The sequence below is a fragment of the Crinia signifera genome, chromosome 1 (assembly GCF_055691185.1).
Source record: "Crinia signifera chromosome 1, ASM5569118v1, whole genome shotgun sequence".
NCBI lineage: Eukaryota > Metazoa > Chordata > Amphibia > Anura > Myobatrachidae > Crinia > Crinia signifera.
This window is the reverse complement of record NC_139217.1, coordinates 223,122,203-223,140,780: the sequence shown is the minus strand read 5'-3', so window position 1 is coordinate 223,140,780 and position 18,578 is coordinate 223,122,203. Positions and strand designations below refer to the sequence as shown.

Genomic DNA, 18,578 nt, shown 5'->3' with positions numbered 1-18,578 from the left:
GACGGTCCGGACCACACGGGGAGGCTGTAATCTGCTCTTCCCCCATGTCCCTGGTGATAGCTATCACAGGGACCCCCGGACAGGACACCCTTCGGACCGGACCCTACAAGCTCCGGACTGCAGATTTTGATGACCTGTCCGGCGGTCCGGAGTCTAGTCCGGGTCCGGTTTTTACATAGTCCTAATTTCCACCAGGGACTTAATGCTCTGCTATCGTACTTAAAGGTTTGAGCCAATTAAGAGATGCAGATGGGGTTTCTAAGCAGACGACTACAGTCAAAAAGTGTTGAAGTCCAGTAGCAGAACACTTTGTTAGTGGAAAGATCCATGTTGGGAGTATTGAGACGTCATCATAAAACAGTGTCCGAAATAGGCTTTATAACTCGGACGGTGACAATTAAATTAATACGTATGAATGCACTTTTATGAAGAACGTCTTCCTCCTAGTCATAAACTGCTCATCTAACAGCTGCCTTATAATTACACAGCAGCCACTCATCCCACATATGTCCCTTTACATTACATTTAGCACTTTCCGCTCCGACATAATTCCTCCTCACAAATCCAGTAAACGATGACCACCAAGTCCGTCGCCTAACATACCCATCACAAGTACACGCCTCCTGCTGTCGTCATCCTATGAGTGTTCGGATTTAAGGTTAGCTTCCCCTTTACATGTGTCGCACTATCTCATTCATTCTAGTCTCCAAAGTGGCCGCCATTTTCTCGGAGATCATGTAAACATGATAATTAATTAAACGCAAAGCCAGCGTCCCAAGACATAACAGACAGCATGCGGGGTCACGGTTTTTTGTTTTTGTTTTTTAAACTACACCCGGATATACTGTTGTGTGTGCAGGTAATAGCATTTGGCGAAATAATATAAAGCAGCATTAATGTGGACGGTAGGCGGCGCAGTCAGTGTATATAGGACTCAGGGACACAGCCGATGGCAGCTCGTGTTTACGAAACGTGCTGCGCCCTGCATTGCAGGAGGAGGAGTTGGTCGATAGATGTACAGCTTTATGTCATCTTCTTTAGAAGTGAGCGCTTATTGACAGAGCAGTCTGCATTTTAGTACGTACAACTCTTCAGTCGCTCAGCAAACAGGTTACACGTCCGGATCTGTTTATGTTCTATAGATCCGGACGTGCGATAAGATTCATAACTTCTACTATAGATACAGGGAGATGTGCATTGTGTCAGCAATGTGTGTGTTCATAGCGCATGAGAAACTGAAAAACGAAACGAGAGTCCACAGCCGCCGCAGCACAGCCACACTGACTGACACATTATCTCAGTGTGATTGGTGACGACAGTGAGGAGGAGTCTGATACTGCACGTTATACACAGTATATATACATGTTGAGGGCGCAGGGAGGGACACATACATTCGCTTGTGTAGAGTTTCTATAAGTATCAGGGAAACTGAGTAAGTGGAATCATGCAGTTCCTTACTGCAAGTTTACTGTTGTTAGGGTCACTAACATGCGGCCAGTGCTGGGGGTCATCATCAGATAAAAAAGTACCATTTGCTTCTTGGGATGAAATGAATGTGATTGCTCATGGATTACTCCAACTGGGATATGGACTAAAAGAACATGTGGACAAGACAATAATCCAATTGAAAGCGATCACAGGCCGAATGAACCATCACAATCTGTCCTTGGTAGAGCTCTATAGTAATGCCAGAGAAATAAGAAATAATGGGGATGTTCTGAATGGTAGGATACAGGATCTGAAAGATAGACAAAGACAATTGCATGATCTGACTCAGATCCTCACAGACAAAATGCAAGAGGTTGGCATGGACCGGGAGCATCTGAACAGCAGACTACAGGACATAGAAACTAAACTCAAGCTTCTGGAACCACGTAAAAATGAGAACTGTAGTGACATGGGAGATATGCGGAACATTCAGGTACATTTTAAAGTGTTATTTTCATTGTACTAACTTTTCTATTTTAGGGGCATATTTTTAAAGCACCTAATATAATACAATTATGGGGAGACTACAGTTTCTGCATGATTTTATGCATACTGGCTATGTAACAGCTAATTAGAGAATATTTGTTAACAGAATTTATTAACAGTTAATGCCAACATATTCTGTTGAGCTTAACAGCTGATAACTCCTGTAAATGACTAATTAGCACTTCATAATGCAGTATTGGGGACAGCTGTCTGAAACTGGGGGGGGGGGTGAGTAAAGGTGGTGTGCACCTTAATTTCTGCTGCCTTTTTGATACCTTGGAATCAATCACTTTGATATCATATCTAAAGCCCCGTACACACGGGGGAGATATATTGCTCAGCAATATATTGCTCAGCAATATATTGCTAGCAATATATTGCCCAGTGTCTCCTTTTCATCAGCGACCAGAGATGGTCACTGATGAAAGGGAACCTTTGCCGGCGGTGCCGCAGAGGTAATTAGCTGGTCGCAGGAGCAAGCTCCTGCGACCAGCGATTAGAATGGGGCTGAAAACGGGAGCGCGCACCCGGCGATTTATCGCTGGGGCACACTCCCATCACTGACAATATGGCGACCATATTTCCAGCGATTTCAGCCCCTATCGCCCCCGTGTGTACACAGCTTAAGAAAAGGACAACACTACACATTGGTTGTATATATTTTTGTTATTCATATCTGAGAACCGTATCACAAAGCACTCAAGGTGGAGAGAGAGGAAGAGCCTGTGAAGTGGAGTTTTTAAGATAAGTATATACCATCTTCATTCTAAATTCTCACCACCTTTTACACATACCCCTCTACCCAATTTTGTTCTAGTGCTGAAGACATTTTGCTGGAGCACTCCTGAGGTGCATACACATGGAACGATTTCTGCCTTTTTTCTAAGCAATCTGACTAGACCGCTTAGAAATGGAGCACTGATTGCTGCATGTGTATGCCCTGCAGTAATGGCGATGCGCGTCGCTATCTCTCCCAGGGAAAGCCAGTGCTTGCATGTGGTTTAAGGTCCATACACACTGGGTGATTTTTGCCCAATGTGTATGGACAGCTATGGTGGGGAAAATCGCTGGACTGAAAATCAATATTTGACCATCTAAGCGATATTCCCGGGGGTGGACAGTTTTCCATATCAGGAGGCTATGGAAGACCATCCACCCTGTCGATCAGCTGCTGGTAATAGAGCGGAAGCCGCCAGCGATGATGTTGGAGCATACATCAACCGTCACCACTCATCGCTGGCCCGTATACACTGGGCAGCTCAAATGACAAAATTGAGCTGCTTTTAGCTCAAACTCGCCCAGTGTGTATGGGCCTTTCATATTTATCATTATAGACTTTCCTGGGGCACTCTTAATGTTTATTATTATATGTTTTTTTTCTAGTTTTATATTTTCTAACCTTTTTTTAATTAATCAAATTAAAAGTAATGTTTTAATTAACTATTGGGTACTTGTGTAATATCTGGGCGCCCGATTATTTGATTGTATGCCTTAACTTAAGGCATACAATCAGATACGATGCGACGCGATTTTCGGCAAAATCGCATCGCGACCAAATCGCATGCGATACGATCGACGCGATTTTCCATAGGATTCAATGTTAAAATGGTCCTGTTCATTTCCCCAGTATCCAAGTGGGCATAGAGGTGATTTTACATAGCGTGGCGAGCGCAGCGAGCCACCGAGCCCGAAGCGTGGCGAGTGCAGAGAGCCCCGCGACGGGACGTGGATTACTTAAAATCTATTCCGCGGGGTTGGCTGCGCTCGCCACACTATATAAAATCAACTCTATGCCCACTTGGATAGTGGGAAAATGAACAGGACCATTTTAAGATTGAATCCTATTGAAAATCGCGTCCATCGCATCGCATGCGATTTGGTTGCATGCGATTTTCTTCCGACCAGATCTCAAAATTGGGCGCCCAGTTATTACACAAGTACCATCTATTGATTTAACATTAATGGGGTATATATACGGGGAGATGTGTGCTGCGCTATCTGAGCGATGCTAGCAAACAGCGCTGCACAGCAATGTGTGCTGAGCGATCTATCAGTGCCAGCATTCTTCGGTGAGAGAACAATGGCATTGACGATTAAGAACCAGCACGCTAGTTCTTAATTGCCCGACGATAGAGACGCACAGGGCCACATATTGCTATGGCTCCTATACACGTAGCCATGTTGGGGCATTTTCTAAGGGATCTAGACAAATTGAATATCCCTTTTTAACTAGCAACCTGGGTCAGCCCCGGTAATTTGTGCCTGGGTCGATGCCGGATTGGACCTAGGCTAAAGACACATACTGTATGCGAGATTGTCTATTTCCTCAGCACTTAAGTAAAACGCCTATAAAATTTAGTCTTGGTGGTATTTCGTCCCGTCCCACTTACGTAAAATGTAGAGGTTTGATTCCCACCTTGGCTCTAACTGTGCGAAGTTTGTATATTCTCCCCGTACTTGCGTGGGTTTCCTTCGGGTACTCCGGTTTCCTCCCACAATCCAAAAATATACTGGTAGGCTAATTGTCACCCAACAAATTAACCCTAGAATGTCTGTGTGCGTGTACATGTGGTAGGGAATATAGATTGTAAGCCCCTACTGGGGCAGGGACTGATGTTGATGTGAATGTTCAAATATTCTCTGTAAAGCGCTGCAGAATATGTATGCGCTATATAAGAAACTGTTAACAATGTTTATAATATAGCTCAACCTCAGATCGATGTTGGAGAGGATGTGGTGAGGAGGGTACATTTATCCATATTTGGTGGGCATGTCCCAAGTTTGTTCGATTTTGGGATGCTGTTGCTTGTGAGGACTCATGGGTGCACGTAGGGACCTAGCGCTCGTATCCGCCTTGAGAAAGGCAGTGTTTACAGCAGTGCAAAGTCCCGGGAGGACCTCGGTTCGTGGATCACACAGTAAGGCCACAAAAGCGAAGGTACAAAACGCACCTTTATTTCATATTATCAATACATATGAAAACCATAACCCCACCACTAATACTACACAATACAAGTAGCCTACAATATACACAGCACACACTAACTATATCAGAACCACACAAAGATGAACACTTCCCCTTCCCTTCCACAGTCAATAGTCACCTTGGGCAGTCTCTGAGCTGAGGCTGGTGGAGCCTCGGTGAGGGGGATGCAAAGCCCGGCGGAGGTATGGGCTCCACTGAGCCAGGGCCGATGCCCGCTGCAGGTGATGAATCCCAGCCGCTTGGCCTGTGGGTGCCGTCGGGCTGCTGGCACGTTGGATGCAACCGCTGGCTGTGGTATGGGATCCACTGCGCCAGGGCCGACTGCCCACTGCTGATGTTCTGGTGGGGTCTGGAGGGACCTCAGTTTCCTCCCCTGGGAACCTGCCTCGCCGGGTCAGGGATCCTGGATGGATGCAGAAAGTAGAACACCTAAGCCCGGGGCATGTGACTGCTCTGGTGGGGCAATATGCTTGGCTGTGTTCCCATCTCCCAGGTGGACAGGCTTGGTCCTGGCAGCCACCTGTGTCCACTGCAGTTTCTCAGCTCAACAACAACCCCCACCCCTGGTGCGTGCCCTCTTCAAAACTTCCACCCTCCCAGAATGCTCCGCTCCCCTGGTGACCTCACGGAGTGACCTGATTGGAGGGATTTCGGTACTTATGTAATATCTGGGCTCCCGTTTTTCTTATGAGACCGCGTCCCCTCGCGGGGCTCGCTGCGCTCGCCACGCTTCGGGCATGGTGGCTCGCTGCGCTCGCCACACTATATAAAATCAACTCCATGCGTAGTTGGATAGTAGGGGCATGAAAAAATGGGGTGCATTTAACATGGGAGCCCAGATAATACATAAGTACCGGGATTTCAATCCTGCTCTTTAGAACGTGTCTCAGAGCTATATGGAGACCCCCTGTGGTTTTGGAGACATGTAGTCTGCAATGATTCCCCTTAGAACAAAGGCCAGGTAATTATGCTGATAAGGGGGAGGTCCACCTTCTGGTCGTATAATGAATCATGTTAACCCCTTGTAGTTATTTGTGATGTCACAGCCCCCTCAGCTGACTGCTGTTTCCTATGCAGGGGGGTTTGTGACCATGGGGGGGGGGGCAGGAAGAAATCACACACATGCAATAACCCGTACATACTATGCCAGGCACCTATCAGGCTCAGGGGTATATGCCCTGATAGGCGCAACACTTATAAAAACAATGGACTATTTCCCGATACATCTGGTATATAATAAGTCACATTCTATTGCTATAGAGAACACAGTCTTGTGATGTCCCCGGTATACAGAAGCCTAGGGAATAAAGCCCAGAATCAAATACAGTCAGTGATATTTTTACAATCCTCTTGCTGAAGCGCAGAAAGAGGCGGTAGAAAAACACATGACGGAAAGGGGCGTGGCCTTGTTTCGTCACACAGCACCCCTGTTTTTTACCGCCGCTGCGATTCACGGCTACACAATGTCCCTGCGTATAGCTTATCCCTGGCCCTCCTGGGCTCAGCCATTCACAGTTTGGCGCACAACCTCCAGTACTCCTGGTACAGGGTTTTCCACTGTCAGGTGGGAATGTTTCCTCCTCGCCTTCCATTTTGGTTGTTCCTCCTCCCTCCGCCTCTGGCGCAACTGGGAGGGGCCCGATCTGCGCACACAGATCAGCATCAGGGAACCTGGCCGCTCTTAACAACAGTGCTGATGTTGGCTGCAGAGGAGCGGTGTGTACCGACAATGTTCCTCCCTCAAACGCCTTCACATCCACCCCACTTGGGTCTGAAACCTCCCCCAGCCCCTGAAACTGCTGGGCCTCCCCTGGGCAACCTTCCATCCCTGTCTGTTGATCCACCTTGCAGGGCCTCGGCACACTCTGCCCCCACCTGCCCTCAGCAGTAGGCAGTGGCCCAGGGAATTCTCCTTCACACCATGGCTGCAGAAGAGCAGGGGGTATCCGCAATCCTTCCCCTGCTCTTCCCTCAAAAGCCCCCCCAAACTCTTCACGCAGGCTGAACACCTCCCCCAGTTCTAGATGGTCGGCGGGATCCCGGGATTTGGCCCCTAAAACGCCGGGATTTCAATCCCGGGATTGGAGTTTCCAATCCCGGGATTTTCGGGATTAGACTGCGCGTGTGCTCAGACGCTGCCCGGCTTCTCCCTTACCCGGCAGTATGGCTCTGCGCAGCGTGACGAGGCCAGAGGTCACGCTGCGCAGGCCAAGTAGCAGCTGCACACAGACGCGTCCAACATGACACGCCCGCCCGCCTGACCGGCTCCTGTATCCTGCCTGCCCGGCTCCTGCTGCTCACCCGCCCGCCTCCCGGCTGCTCACCCGCCCGCCTCCTGGCATCAATCAGCCGCCCACCCTCCCAGCTTCACCGACCACCCTCCCGGCCACACCGCACATGTAAGTAAATATGCGGGGCGGCCGGGGCAGGTTTTTTAATCAGGGAAGCCAATCCCGGGATCGGGCATTTTTCAATCCCGAATTCCGGGATTGAAAAAATGCTCCGGGATTGGCAACCCTAGACCCTTACGTGATGATTGAAGGGCCTTGCTGGTGGGATCCTCCTCCCCCCACCTCCCAGGGCCTGAGCACACCCAGCCCCCACCTGCCCTCAGCAGTAGGCAGTGGCCCAGGGAATTCTCCTTCACACCATGGCTGCAGAAGAGCAGGGGGTACCCGCAATCATTCCCCTGCTCTTCCCTCAAATGCAGTGGTGTAGCTAGGTGCTATGGTGCCCGGAGCAAGGGCATGTTTTGCGCCGCCCCAATTTATAGTAGGCGGGGCTCTTGCGTGGTGAGAAGGGGGCATGGCCTATCATTATACCACACACCGTAATTGCCATTGCATATTTTTGGGAACTTTGTAATGCCCATTACACATAAAGCCACACGCCGTAATGCCAATTACACATAAGGCCACACCTGATGCCCATTACATATTATATAACAAACCGTAATGCCCATTACACATTTGACACAAGTGCCATTTAGCTACGTGCTCAATGCCAAGGGTCTCCATGCTTGATGCCATGGGGGACTGAAATTGCTCATTGCCAGGGGGGAATGAAATTGCTCATTGCCAAGGGGAGAGCAAAATCCTGATGCAGCCGGCTCCAACAGCTGTACTACTGCCATGTATACAGCTGCAGGGATCTTCTAGGGCTGCCGGACGGGGTCCCGACAGTCGGGATCCCGACAGTCATTAACCCGTCGGGATCCCGACTGTTAAAACACTGACGGCCGGGTTCCCGACGGCCGTCGGCTATTTTCCCTCGTGGGGGTCCACGACCCCCATAGAGGGAGAATAGAATAGGTGGCGAGCGTAGCTCGCCACCGTGCCCGCAAGGGGCTTTGTTGCGCTGGCCACGCTGTCTGAGACCAGGCAGTCGGGATCCCGACGTCGGGATAATGACTGTCGGGATCCCGACTGTCGGTGAATCATACCACACCCTCTTCTAGACAGTCTACACCGGGGGGAAGGGGGTGATGTAGAGGGCAGTAACATAACAACTCCCCTTAGAAGGGGGGGGGGGGGAATAGGGTAGAGACAGCACCCCCTCCCCCCCCTCCTTAGAAGGAGGGAACACAGGGCAGGAACACACATTCTCCCCTTCCCCTTCGGAGGTGCCAGCTTCATCACCCAAATTAAGAAAAAAAGTGCTCCATAAGACTTTACTTAAAAACTAAAATACACCTTGATGTGATGTGTGACAAACTGAGGAGGGCAGGAGGCACAGCAGGGCGGCAGCCAGCCTCCTCCCCAGGCTACAGCCAGCGCTTGGGATGGAGTAGCCAGCGCTTGGGACGGAGTGACGCTGCTGCAGCCAGGGAGGAGGGAGTTTAGCAAGTTACTTGCAGAGAGAGGGTATAGTGTTGCAAGGACATCATACCTAAGTGCTGCTGGCTGCTAGTAAATGTTCTTAACTCTGCTAAATTTAGGCTGCAGTTTAGCAGGTCTGTTATCTAAACTTCCAGACCCCACTCCCTCTGTGCCTGGCTTGTGCAGGAGCTACGTATGTGCAGTTGTCTGGGAGATGGCTACAGGCACATATACAGCATCCCATATACAGCAGCAGCTCTCCTGGGCACATAACCCCCGACCTCTAACAGCAGAGCCCAATAAAGCATAAAACGAGGGCTGGAGAGGTGAATAGATAAGGAGAGAGGAGGGAGGGAGGCAGTACCTTAGCCCTTTCAGGGCACGAAGCACTTCAAGTGCATAGAGATCATCTTGCAGTCGGCAGTATCAGACGGACTGCCCTGGCGGAGGAAGGAGGCGCATTGGCTGTGATGCTGCACTCTCGTCCTCTGTGTGACAAATCTCCCTGCCAGGCAGTCAGTCCCCCTCCTCTGTCTCCCTCCTCAGTCCCTGACACTGCTGCTCGTGTTCCAGTCTCTGCGCAGACTACAGAGAACGGAAGCAGCCTACCACTGCAGGTCATTGGTCAGCAGCCTCCCCCTCCCAGTAATGCACTGCGGGTGACGGGCATTTATTATCAGGGTACATACAGGGTGTGATAGGGGGGGGCGGGGGGCTTGCTCCGGCTGGCTAGTCATCACAGACGACTGAGCCTGCCCGAGCAGCAGCAGCAGCTTCAGTCATAAGTATTGGAAGAGATGATATAATTGCAGGGATCATTTGCGGAGGGGGGGGCGGGCCAGCGGCGCCAGTCCACCAATCGGCGCCCGGAGCTGGAGCTCCGGTGGCTCCGCCCTCCCTACGCCTCTGCTCAAATGCACCCACAAACACCTCCCCCAGTTCTAGAGGGTCCTCTGGACCCTTACGTGATGATTGAAGGGCCTTGCAGGTGGGATCCTCCTCCCCCACCTCCCAGGGCCTGAGCACACCCAGCCCCCACCTGCCCTCAGCAGCAGGCAGCGGTCCTGGGGATTCTCCTTCACACAATGGCTGCAGAGAAGCAGGGGGTATCCGCAAGTCTCCCCATGATTTCCCCGCAATCCCCCCCCCTTGGGTCGAACACCTCCCCCAGCCCTTTGAGCAACAACTGCTGGGCCTCTCCTGGGCAAACTTCCATCTTCCCCAGTGTGCACTGCTTCCCCAGCCTGGCTATGAGAGGGACTGGTGGGGTGGCATTGTACGGCAGCACTGCTGGCATCTCCCTCACAGCCCCAGGTGCAAACTCACATTCCCTTGCTCGTGCCATGCTGGGTGGTGAGGTGTCTTCCTCTGAGGCGCAGGGGGTGATGAGCTATGCCTCTGACCATCCCCTCCATGTTTGCTTGCTTGGCTGCCTGTTTGCTGCAGCGGCTCCCCGGGCACATAATTACAGTCAGTCACTCTTGCAGGGGACTCACAGTAGCGCTGCACCCCAGCCTCTACTCCCTGCTCTGGCACCCCGGTCCCTGGTCGCTCCCCGGTCACATACCTGCCTTTTGACTTCAGATCCTCCTGGCTCTGATGGCTAAGTGGGAACAGTCCTGGATAATCCTCCTGGGGTGGTAGAGTGGCAGAGCACACACCAGACACATTTCCTTCCATCTCCCCCTGCTGAATATGCTGGTGCTCCTGGGGCAGGATGCCCTCATTCGCTGGGCCGCTGGTGGTCATGTAGGGGAGAAGTACTGCCCCCTCTGCTGGGGCACAATCATTGCAGACCCCCTGGCCGCTAGTTTCAAAGTCTCCATCTCCCACATCTGCAAAAGGGAAGATGTACTGCCATTCTTCCTGGGTTTCCATTTTTGGGTGCACCCCCATCCTTTGGCTAGCTGCTTGGAGCAGTGGCTGACCACTGCTTTGTACCTCCTGTGGCGAGGACTCAGCCATCACAGTCCCAGCCTCCTAGATCTGCTCTGCTCTGGGGCTATTCTCTGGGGCAGCCCCTGCACTGTATACTGGCACTGCTCCATCTATCACGGGCTCCATGTGCACCAGTCCATCATCACCATGTGGGGCCACAGTGCCCAGCTCCGCCACACTACTTGGCACAATGCAGGGGGAATAAATATCCTCTTCCCGATATCCATCTTCCACAATCACAGTCCATGATGTTAGGGCTCCTTTAGAGTCCGGGGTCCCTGATGCGATATCACAGGGACACTCCACAGCTAGTTCCTCATTTCCCAACTCACTGAATGGGAACAGTTCTGTGATTTCTCCCTGTGTCAGTGGGGGATCTAGTTCTGTGGCTCTCTGAGGATGCATGAGCCGCAGCAGCCGCTGTTCCTCTGCCTCCCCCCGCTGACACTGGTCCAGCCACTCTGGGGAATTCAGCTGTCCCTGTGCCAGGGCGACCCTCTCTGCATTATCATAACAGTGCAGGAGACACTGCAACTGCTCCTGGACACTTCTCAGTTCGGTACTTATGTAGTAACTGGGCTGCCGATTTTGAAATCGGGTCCATCGCATCGCACCCGACCATATCGCATGCGATGCGATGGACCCGATTTTTCCATAGGATTCAATGTTAAAATGGACTGAGTCCATTTTAACATGGAATTCAATGGGAAAAGGGGTCCTTTTCATACCCCTACTATCCAAGTGGGCATGGAGTTGGATATAAACCTGTGGCGAGCGTAGCGAGTCCCGCGAGGGGACACAGAATACCGTCCCCTCGCAGGGCTCGCTTCGCTCGCCACGCTTCGGGCTCGGTGGCTCGCTACGCTTGCCACAGGTTTATATCCAACTCCATGCCCACTTGGATAGTAGGGGTATGAAAAGGACCCCTTTTTCCCATTGAATTCCATGTTAAAATGGACTCAGTCAAACAGTATCTTGGCACTGCCCCCCATGTGACGTGGATTCTATCTGCCAGTACTGTGAAGTCCGGCACACGGATGCGCCTCCTTTGTGACTGGACACACGTCTCCGCTGCGTGATACGCAATGGAACGTGATGAGGTCACACGGGCACTATCTCCCTTGCCCGGTACACTTCCGGGTCACGTGATGGTGTCACGTGACCGGACTGTGTTGCCGAGCAACAGGTGAGACGCTGGCTCCGGACCGTACGGGGAGCCCGCCGTTCTGATCGCTGATACCGGCAATCGGCGGCGGACGACGGGCTCCTCCATAGCTCGGAGGCATACAATGGCAATTACCTAATACACAACGATTATCCCTGACTTAATATGTGCAACTCTACAACAGACCCGATATACTAGGGTCACATGATTTAATTCAGCCTACCACAGTAGAGGTGGGTTGGACTAATCACCTTCACTATGAACGCACAAAATTTAGTTATTTATATTTCTTTGAATTTTATGATTTTCGTAATCATTATAGGACTGCCTCCTTATGTAATAATGTAAAGTATTTTTATGAAATGTACAAATGATTTGGTTATATGAATTTAGCATAATTTACAAACAAAGGGCGGTACTCACACAGGTGAGAGGACTAATGAGATCCCCATAGTGGTATAAAAATAGCTACTGTTGAGACAGTCAGCACTTGCTCCTGAGGAAGCCGGACACCCATTTAACCGGAGAAACGCGTTGAGCTTTTTTAATCCGCTGAAGAGGTACCATCCATCCAGCAGACCTACCCATCTATCCCGAAAAATTGGCATAATTTTACACCGAATCCTAACCAACGCTGAGGCTGTGGGAATTTAGCTTGGTCCCTTATTTGGATATCGAGGTGAGCCACATACAAGGGAACCTGAGCTCTTGAAAACATAGAGCACTGGGAAATATTCTGGGTCCAGCACAAACCATTGGATTACAAATTCCTCACTTAAAACAACTAGGAGGATCAAGGATGGTAATATTCTAAACCTTATCAGCTACTATATGACTTTTTAATCTTTATATCACCACATTGGTGGATAAGACTGAGTCCACTCACCATTAGTCTTTTTAAAAAAAAATGCAATAAATGTAAATTAATTTGTATATGTATGTATTAATTATATGTTATTTTTTATGATTCATCAGTAAATGAATAATTAATTATATACCGTCTTATATTGTTGTTGTTTTTCATCAACCAGCGCCAGTACAAACCACATTCATTTTAACATTGAATCCTATGGAAAAATCGGGTCATCGCATCGCATGCGATATGGTCGTATGCGATGCGATGTCGCATCGCATCGCATCTGATTTTATGCCTTAACTTAAGGCATACAATCAAAAAATCGTCAGCCCAGATACTACATAAGTACCCTCAGTTCTCCTGGACACAGGACACAGTTCCTATACACGCTGAATGCATGTAGCGGGTCCTCTTGTTGCTCGTACACCCATCGGATAAGAGTGCAGTGTGAGCGGCCTTCAGGGGGTGTGCTGCATCGTAGCCTCCATTCGTCAGTTAGGTCCTCCAGACTCATTCTTGCTAATGGAGCTCCAGATTCTGCAGGCCACAGTTCCTCTGCCTCCCCCCCTGGGATCTCGGTAGTGGACCCCTCGGTCATCCACCGCGGTGGCACCATCAACTCCTCCTCCCTTTGAGTTCTCTTCGCGGGCTCCTTCCCAGGAACCACTTTACCCGGTGCTGGCACGCTGGCCTCAGCGATCCGGCTTCTATGCATTAGCTGATGCGTGGAGTTACTTACTTCTGTGACAAAAGCCTTCCAATCCACCGTATGCAGCAGGTTTCCTGCAGCAGCCTCAGATACATACTGCTCAAATTCATCGGTCAGGTAAGCTGCTTTCTCCTCTGTAGTAGCTCCTGTCCATACATTAATCCACCGATATGCTGCTTCCCAATCCTCCCAGAGGGGCTGCATCAGCGTGGATGGGCTTCTCCAGTCCCATTCCTCAGCCAGACGACTCCATGACGATTCCTCATCTATGAGCCTCACTGCTCTGGGTGACTGTGGGCACCTCTTGCCTCTCTTTGGACGTCTCTGTCCTTTTCCTGGAGCCATTCTCCACACGGGCTGCACTCGTAGAGCTTGGTCAGCGTCACTTGCTGGACCCCCTTACGTCAGCTTCCGTTTCTGGGCCACGGCACACTCCGCCGTCCCCTTGCTTGCAGGGATTGTCCCCTGGACAAGCCGGCACTTAAGCGGAATTCTTCCCTCGCTTAATGCCCTCGCAAATTATCCTTTTTCTTCTCCCCGGAATCTCTGCTAGGGTTACAAGAGCTCTCCTCTGTGTGGTTCTATACTACCGGTTATGGGCTATTGCGCCAACAGAGCCTGGCCATATAACGATACGGGCCCCTGGTTCTGCCTGGTCTACAGGACTGTGTGATCCCCACTGCTTGCCACCAATTGTGAGGACTCCCGGGCTCATGGGTGCACGTAGGGACCTAGCGATCGTATCCGCCTTGAGAAAGGCAGTGTTTACAGCAGTGCACAGTCCCGGGAGGACCTCGGTTCGTGGATCACACAGTAAGGCCACAAAAGCGAAGGTACAAAACGCACCTTTATTTCATATTATCAATACATATGAAAACCATAACCCCACCACTAATACTACACAATACAAGTAGCCTACAATATACACAGCACACACTAACTATATCAGAACCACACAAAGATGAACACTTCCCCTTCCCTTCCACAGTCAATAGTCACCTTGGTCAGTCTCTGAGCTGAGGCTAGTGGGGCCTCGGTGAGGGGGATGCAAACCCTGGCGGAGGTATGGGCTCCACTGAGCCAGGGCCGATGCCCGCTGCCGGTCCTGCAGGTGATGAATCCCAGCCGCTTGGCCTGTGGGTGCGTCGGGGTGCTGGCACGCTGGATGCAACCGCTGGCTGTGGTATGGGATCCACTGCGCCAGGGCCGACTGCCCACTGCTTATGTTCTGGTTGGGTCTGGAGGGACCTCAGTTTCCTCCCCTGGGAACCTGCCTCGCCGTGTCAGGGATCCTGGATGGATGCAGAAAGTAGAACACCTAAGCCCGGGGCATGTGATTGCTCTGGTGGGGCAATATGCTTGGCTGTGTTCCCATCTCCCAGGTGGACAGGCTTGGTCCTGGCAGCCACCCGTGTCCTCTGCAGTTTCTCAGCTCAACAACAACCCCCACCCCTGGTGCGTGCCCTCTTCAAAACTTCCACCCTCCCAGAATGCTCCGCTCCCCTGGTGACCTCACGGAGTGTCCTGATTGGAGGGATTTCAATCCTGCTCTTTAGAACGTGTCTCAGAGCTATATGGAGACCCCCTGTGGTTTTGGAGACATGTAGTCTGCAATGATTCCCCTTAGAACAAAGGCCAGGTAATTATGCTGATAAGGGGGAGGTCCACTTTCTGGTCGTATAATGAATCATGTTAACCCCTTGTAGTCATTTGTGATGTCACAGCCCCCTCAGCTGATTGCTGTTTCCTATGCAGGGGGGTTTGTGACCATGGGGGGGGGGGGGACAGGAAGAAATCACACACATGCAATAACCCGTACATACTATGCCAGGCACCTATCAGGCTCAGGGGTATATGCCCTGATAGGCGCAACACTTATAAAAACAAGGGACTATATCCCGATACATCTGGTATATAATAAGTCACATTCTATTGCTATAGAGAACACAGTCTTGTGATGTCCCCGGTATACAGAAGCCTAGGGAATAAAGCCCAGAAGCAAATACAGTCAGTGATATTTTTACAATCCTCTTGCTGAAGCGCAGAAAGAGGCGGTAGAAAAACACATGACGGAAAGGGGCGTGGCCTTGTTTCGTCACATTGCACACCTATTATCCCAGGTTTTTTTAATACGTGTTACAAAATCACCATGGTCTTTCCTCCTTGGCTGCCCCATTATTATTTATTTATTTATTTACAGTTTCTTATATAGCGCAGCAGATTCCGTTGCGCTTTGCAATAGTAGACAGTGATAAGACAAACTGGGCAACAACAGACAGACTTGGAGGTAGGAGGGCCCTGCTGCAAGCTTACAATCTATAGGGATATAGGGGGGAAACACAAGGACAGGCACCAGTAATAGCATAGCAGTTCAAGTCCAGAAGGGAAGCTATATAATACATAAGTTCCTCAGAGGGTTATGCATGTAGAACTTAAATATGATAGGCTTGCCTGAAGAGGTGAGTTTTCAGGGAACGCTTGAAAGTTTGGAGACTGGTGGAGAGTCTTAATGTGCGTGGAAGGGCATTCCATAGGATGGGAACAGCCCGATGAAAGTCCTGTAATAGTGAATGGTAGCTAGTGATCCGTGCAGAAGAGAGACGCAGATCTTGTGTAGAGAGTAGTGGTCGAGATGGGAGATATTTTGTGATAAGTAAGGAGATATATGCTGGTGCAGTATGGTTAATAGCTTTATATGCAAGTAGAAGTATTTTATATTGAATACGGTAATATACAGGCAACCAGTGGAGGGACTGGCAGAGCGGATCAGCAGACGATGAGCGTCTTGCAAGGAAAATCAGCCTAGGAGCAGCATTTAAAATTGATTGCAGTGGTGAGAGTCTGTTCTTGGGAAGACCAGTTAGGAGACTATTGCAATAATCGATGCGGGATATAATGAGTGCATGGATAAGAGATTTGGTAGTGTCTTGTGTGAGAGAGGGTCATATTTTGGATATGTTTTTTAGATGCATGTAACCTGATTTGGAGACAGATTGAATGTGGGGAAGAAAGGACAGTTCAGAGTCGAGGATGACCCCTAAGCAACGAGCTTGTGGGGTAGGGTGGATTATCGAGTTGTCAACAGCGAAGGATATGTCAGGATGGTAACTGTTCTTAGTTGGCGGGAATATAAGTAATTCCATTTTGGAAATATTGAGTTTGAGTTGGCGACAAGTCATCCAAGATGTGATGGCAGAGAGAGTGATGGCAGAGAGACAATCAGAGACTCGACCCAAAACCACTGGTGACAACTCTGGGGTGGATAGATAGATTTGAGTATCATCCGCATATAGGTGATACTGAAGTCCGAAAGAGCTGATTAGTTTGCCAAGAGTGGAGGTATAGATTGAGAAAAGCAGAGGACCTAAGACTGAACCTTGCGGAACTCCGACTGACAGAGGTGATGAAGAGAAAGTAGAGTTAGAGAAGCGAATGCTGAAAGAGCGATCAGATAGGTAAGATGTGAACCAGGAAAGGGCTGTATCATTAAGACCTAGACTACACTACACTAGTGTTTGTAAGAGAAGAGAGTGATCGAAGGTGTCAAATGCAGCAGAAAGATCAAGAAGAATAAGTAGTGAGTAATGGCCTTTAGACTTAGCCGTTACTAGATCATTCACCACTTTAGTCAGTGCTGTCTCAGTGGAGTGTTGAGAGTGAAAGCCTGACTGAAGTGGGTCTAATAGGGTGTTAGAGTTTATGAGACAGCATTCATTAGATTAGATTAGCTGTCTCATAAACTTTTGGGGGATACAGTTAATTACCCCCAGATGGCGTATAAGAGATCTGGACAAGAGACTGGCACAGACAGAAATTAGATGGATTCACCGTCTTAACACCCTTGTTCCCGAGGGGTTAAACGGTGAATTTGAGTTGAAACATTTTCTGTCATAAATTCATGTGTTGCTGCTATATATCTGCTGTTTTTTGAAAAATTATTGCTGCTAAACACTCTGCCACTTTAAACACTATTATATCCAACCTGTGTTTTTGTATGCTGCTAGATATTGGTTTTATGGTATTCCCTGACCATCTCTTCACATATTTTTAGATATTTTTAACTTGATGTAATGACCGTTGTATTTTTATTCACTATGATTTTTTATCTGCTATTTATTATATATGTTGTGGTATATTGGTTGGCTCTTGTAAATTCTATTATAATTGATTTTCCTAGCACTTTAACTGCGCTCCGTGCTCTGGAGAGGGCTTGGAACGCACCCTTAACATAGGGTGGAACGCACGGCCATGTTATACAAGCCTAAAGGCGGAAGTAGGAGCACTGTCAAAGCCGCGCTTGATATGGAGCGCAACACGTGATATAGGCTGGAACGCACAGCCATATTGCGTGTACTGATAGGTACAATTGCGTTTTTGTCTACTTTGAGCCACCGTATATAAGGAAGTACTATAGAATTACTTAACACGCTACTGAACAAGGACCATTCGGTCCGAAATGCATTTGGCGTGTTTTGCCTAATTACTTCACCCAAGGACTTTGTTGTGTGGACATCCAAGGCTCCAGCCTCTGCCAGTTTCCGGACCTGGTGGGACTTTGCACCTTGGACCCTGCTTTTGGACCGCAGCTTTGCCTTGAGCGATTACTAATCCATGCTTTTATTTGTTCTTCAAATTGTAAGTGCACATCTTTTATTAAAACTCACTGTTTAAAAAGTTATGCACTATACTTTCTTTTTTGTTGTGTCATTTCATACTGTACTCCACTGCTGAGAGGATGTGGTTTATTGAGGATCCGTACAAAATAGGATTCCCATTCATCATTATTTTGAACTGATTTGTGATTTATCACACTGACTTTATTTCTATGGGAACAACATCAGCGCTAATTCGACTATTTCTACCTTTTTGTATATTGCTCACACCAGGTGGTTTTTGAATGTCACCTTAATAGTTGATAAGCAGCTTTTGTGTTATGCGCACCTGATCATCAAGCACATTTTGTTCTACATTAAGGATATCAATATGCCTATCCCAAGCATGTTTAAATTGTACTACTGTATTTGCGTCTACCACCTCTGATGGTAGGCTATTCCACTTATCTACTACTCTTTCTGTGAAGTAATTCTTTGAAGTAATCCTCAAATTTCCTTGAAATCTTCCTCCCTCTAGTT

The 18,578-nt window shown here is 49.2% G+C and overlaps 2 protein-coding genes across 5 annotated transcripts in view; one reads left to right on the top strand and one right to left on the bottom strand.

Annotated features, from left to right (window-relative positions):
* The window catches only part of YJU2 (YJU2 splicing factor homolog), a 215,851-nt gene extending 215,211 nt beyond the window's left edge, over positions 1–640 (bottom strand). Inside the window, exon 1 of one of the 2 annotated variants that reach the window (XM_083179324.1) lies at positions 604–640. Coding sequence is in view for 1 of the 2 variants with exons in the window: in XM_083179323.1 (XP_083035449.1) it covers positions 524–547 (24 nt within the window). In the remaining variant the exon portion in view is untranslated. Of the gene's footprint in view, positions 1–523 lie in introns of both variants that reach the window. The other variant, XM_083179323.1, reaches the window with a different exon arrangement.
* A 79-nt stretch (positions 641–719) lies between these two features.
* The window catches only part of ANGPTL4 (angiopoietin like 4), a 183,471-nt gene continuing 165,612 nt past the window's right edge, over positions 720–18,578 (top strand). Inside the window, exon 1 of one of the 3 annotated variants that reach the window (XM_083179322.1) lies at positions 720–1,921. In XM_083179322.1, coding sequence (XP_083035448.1) covers positions 1,445–1,921 — 477 coding nt within the window. In that variant the 5' untranslated portion in view covers positions 720–1,444. The remainder of the gene's footprint in view (positions 1,922–18,578) is intronic. The other 2 variants (XM_083179321.1, XM_083179320.1) reach the window with 2 other exon arrangements.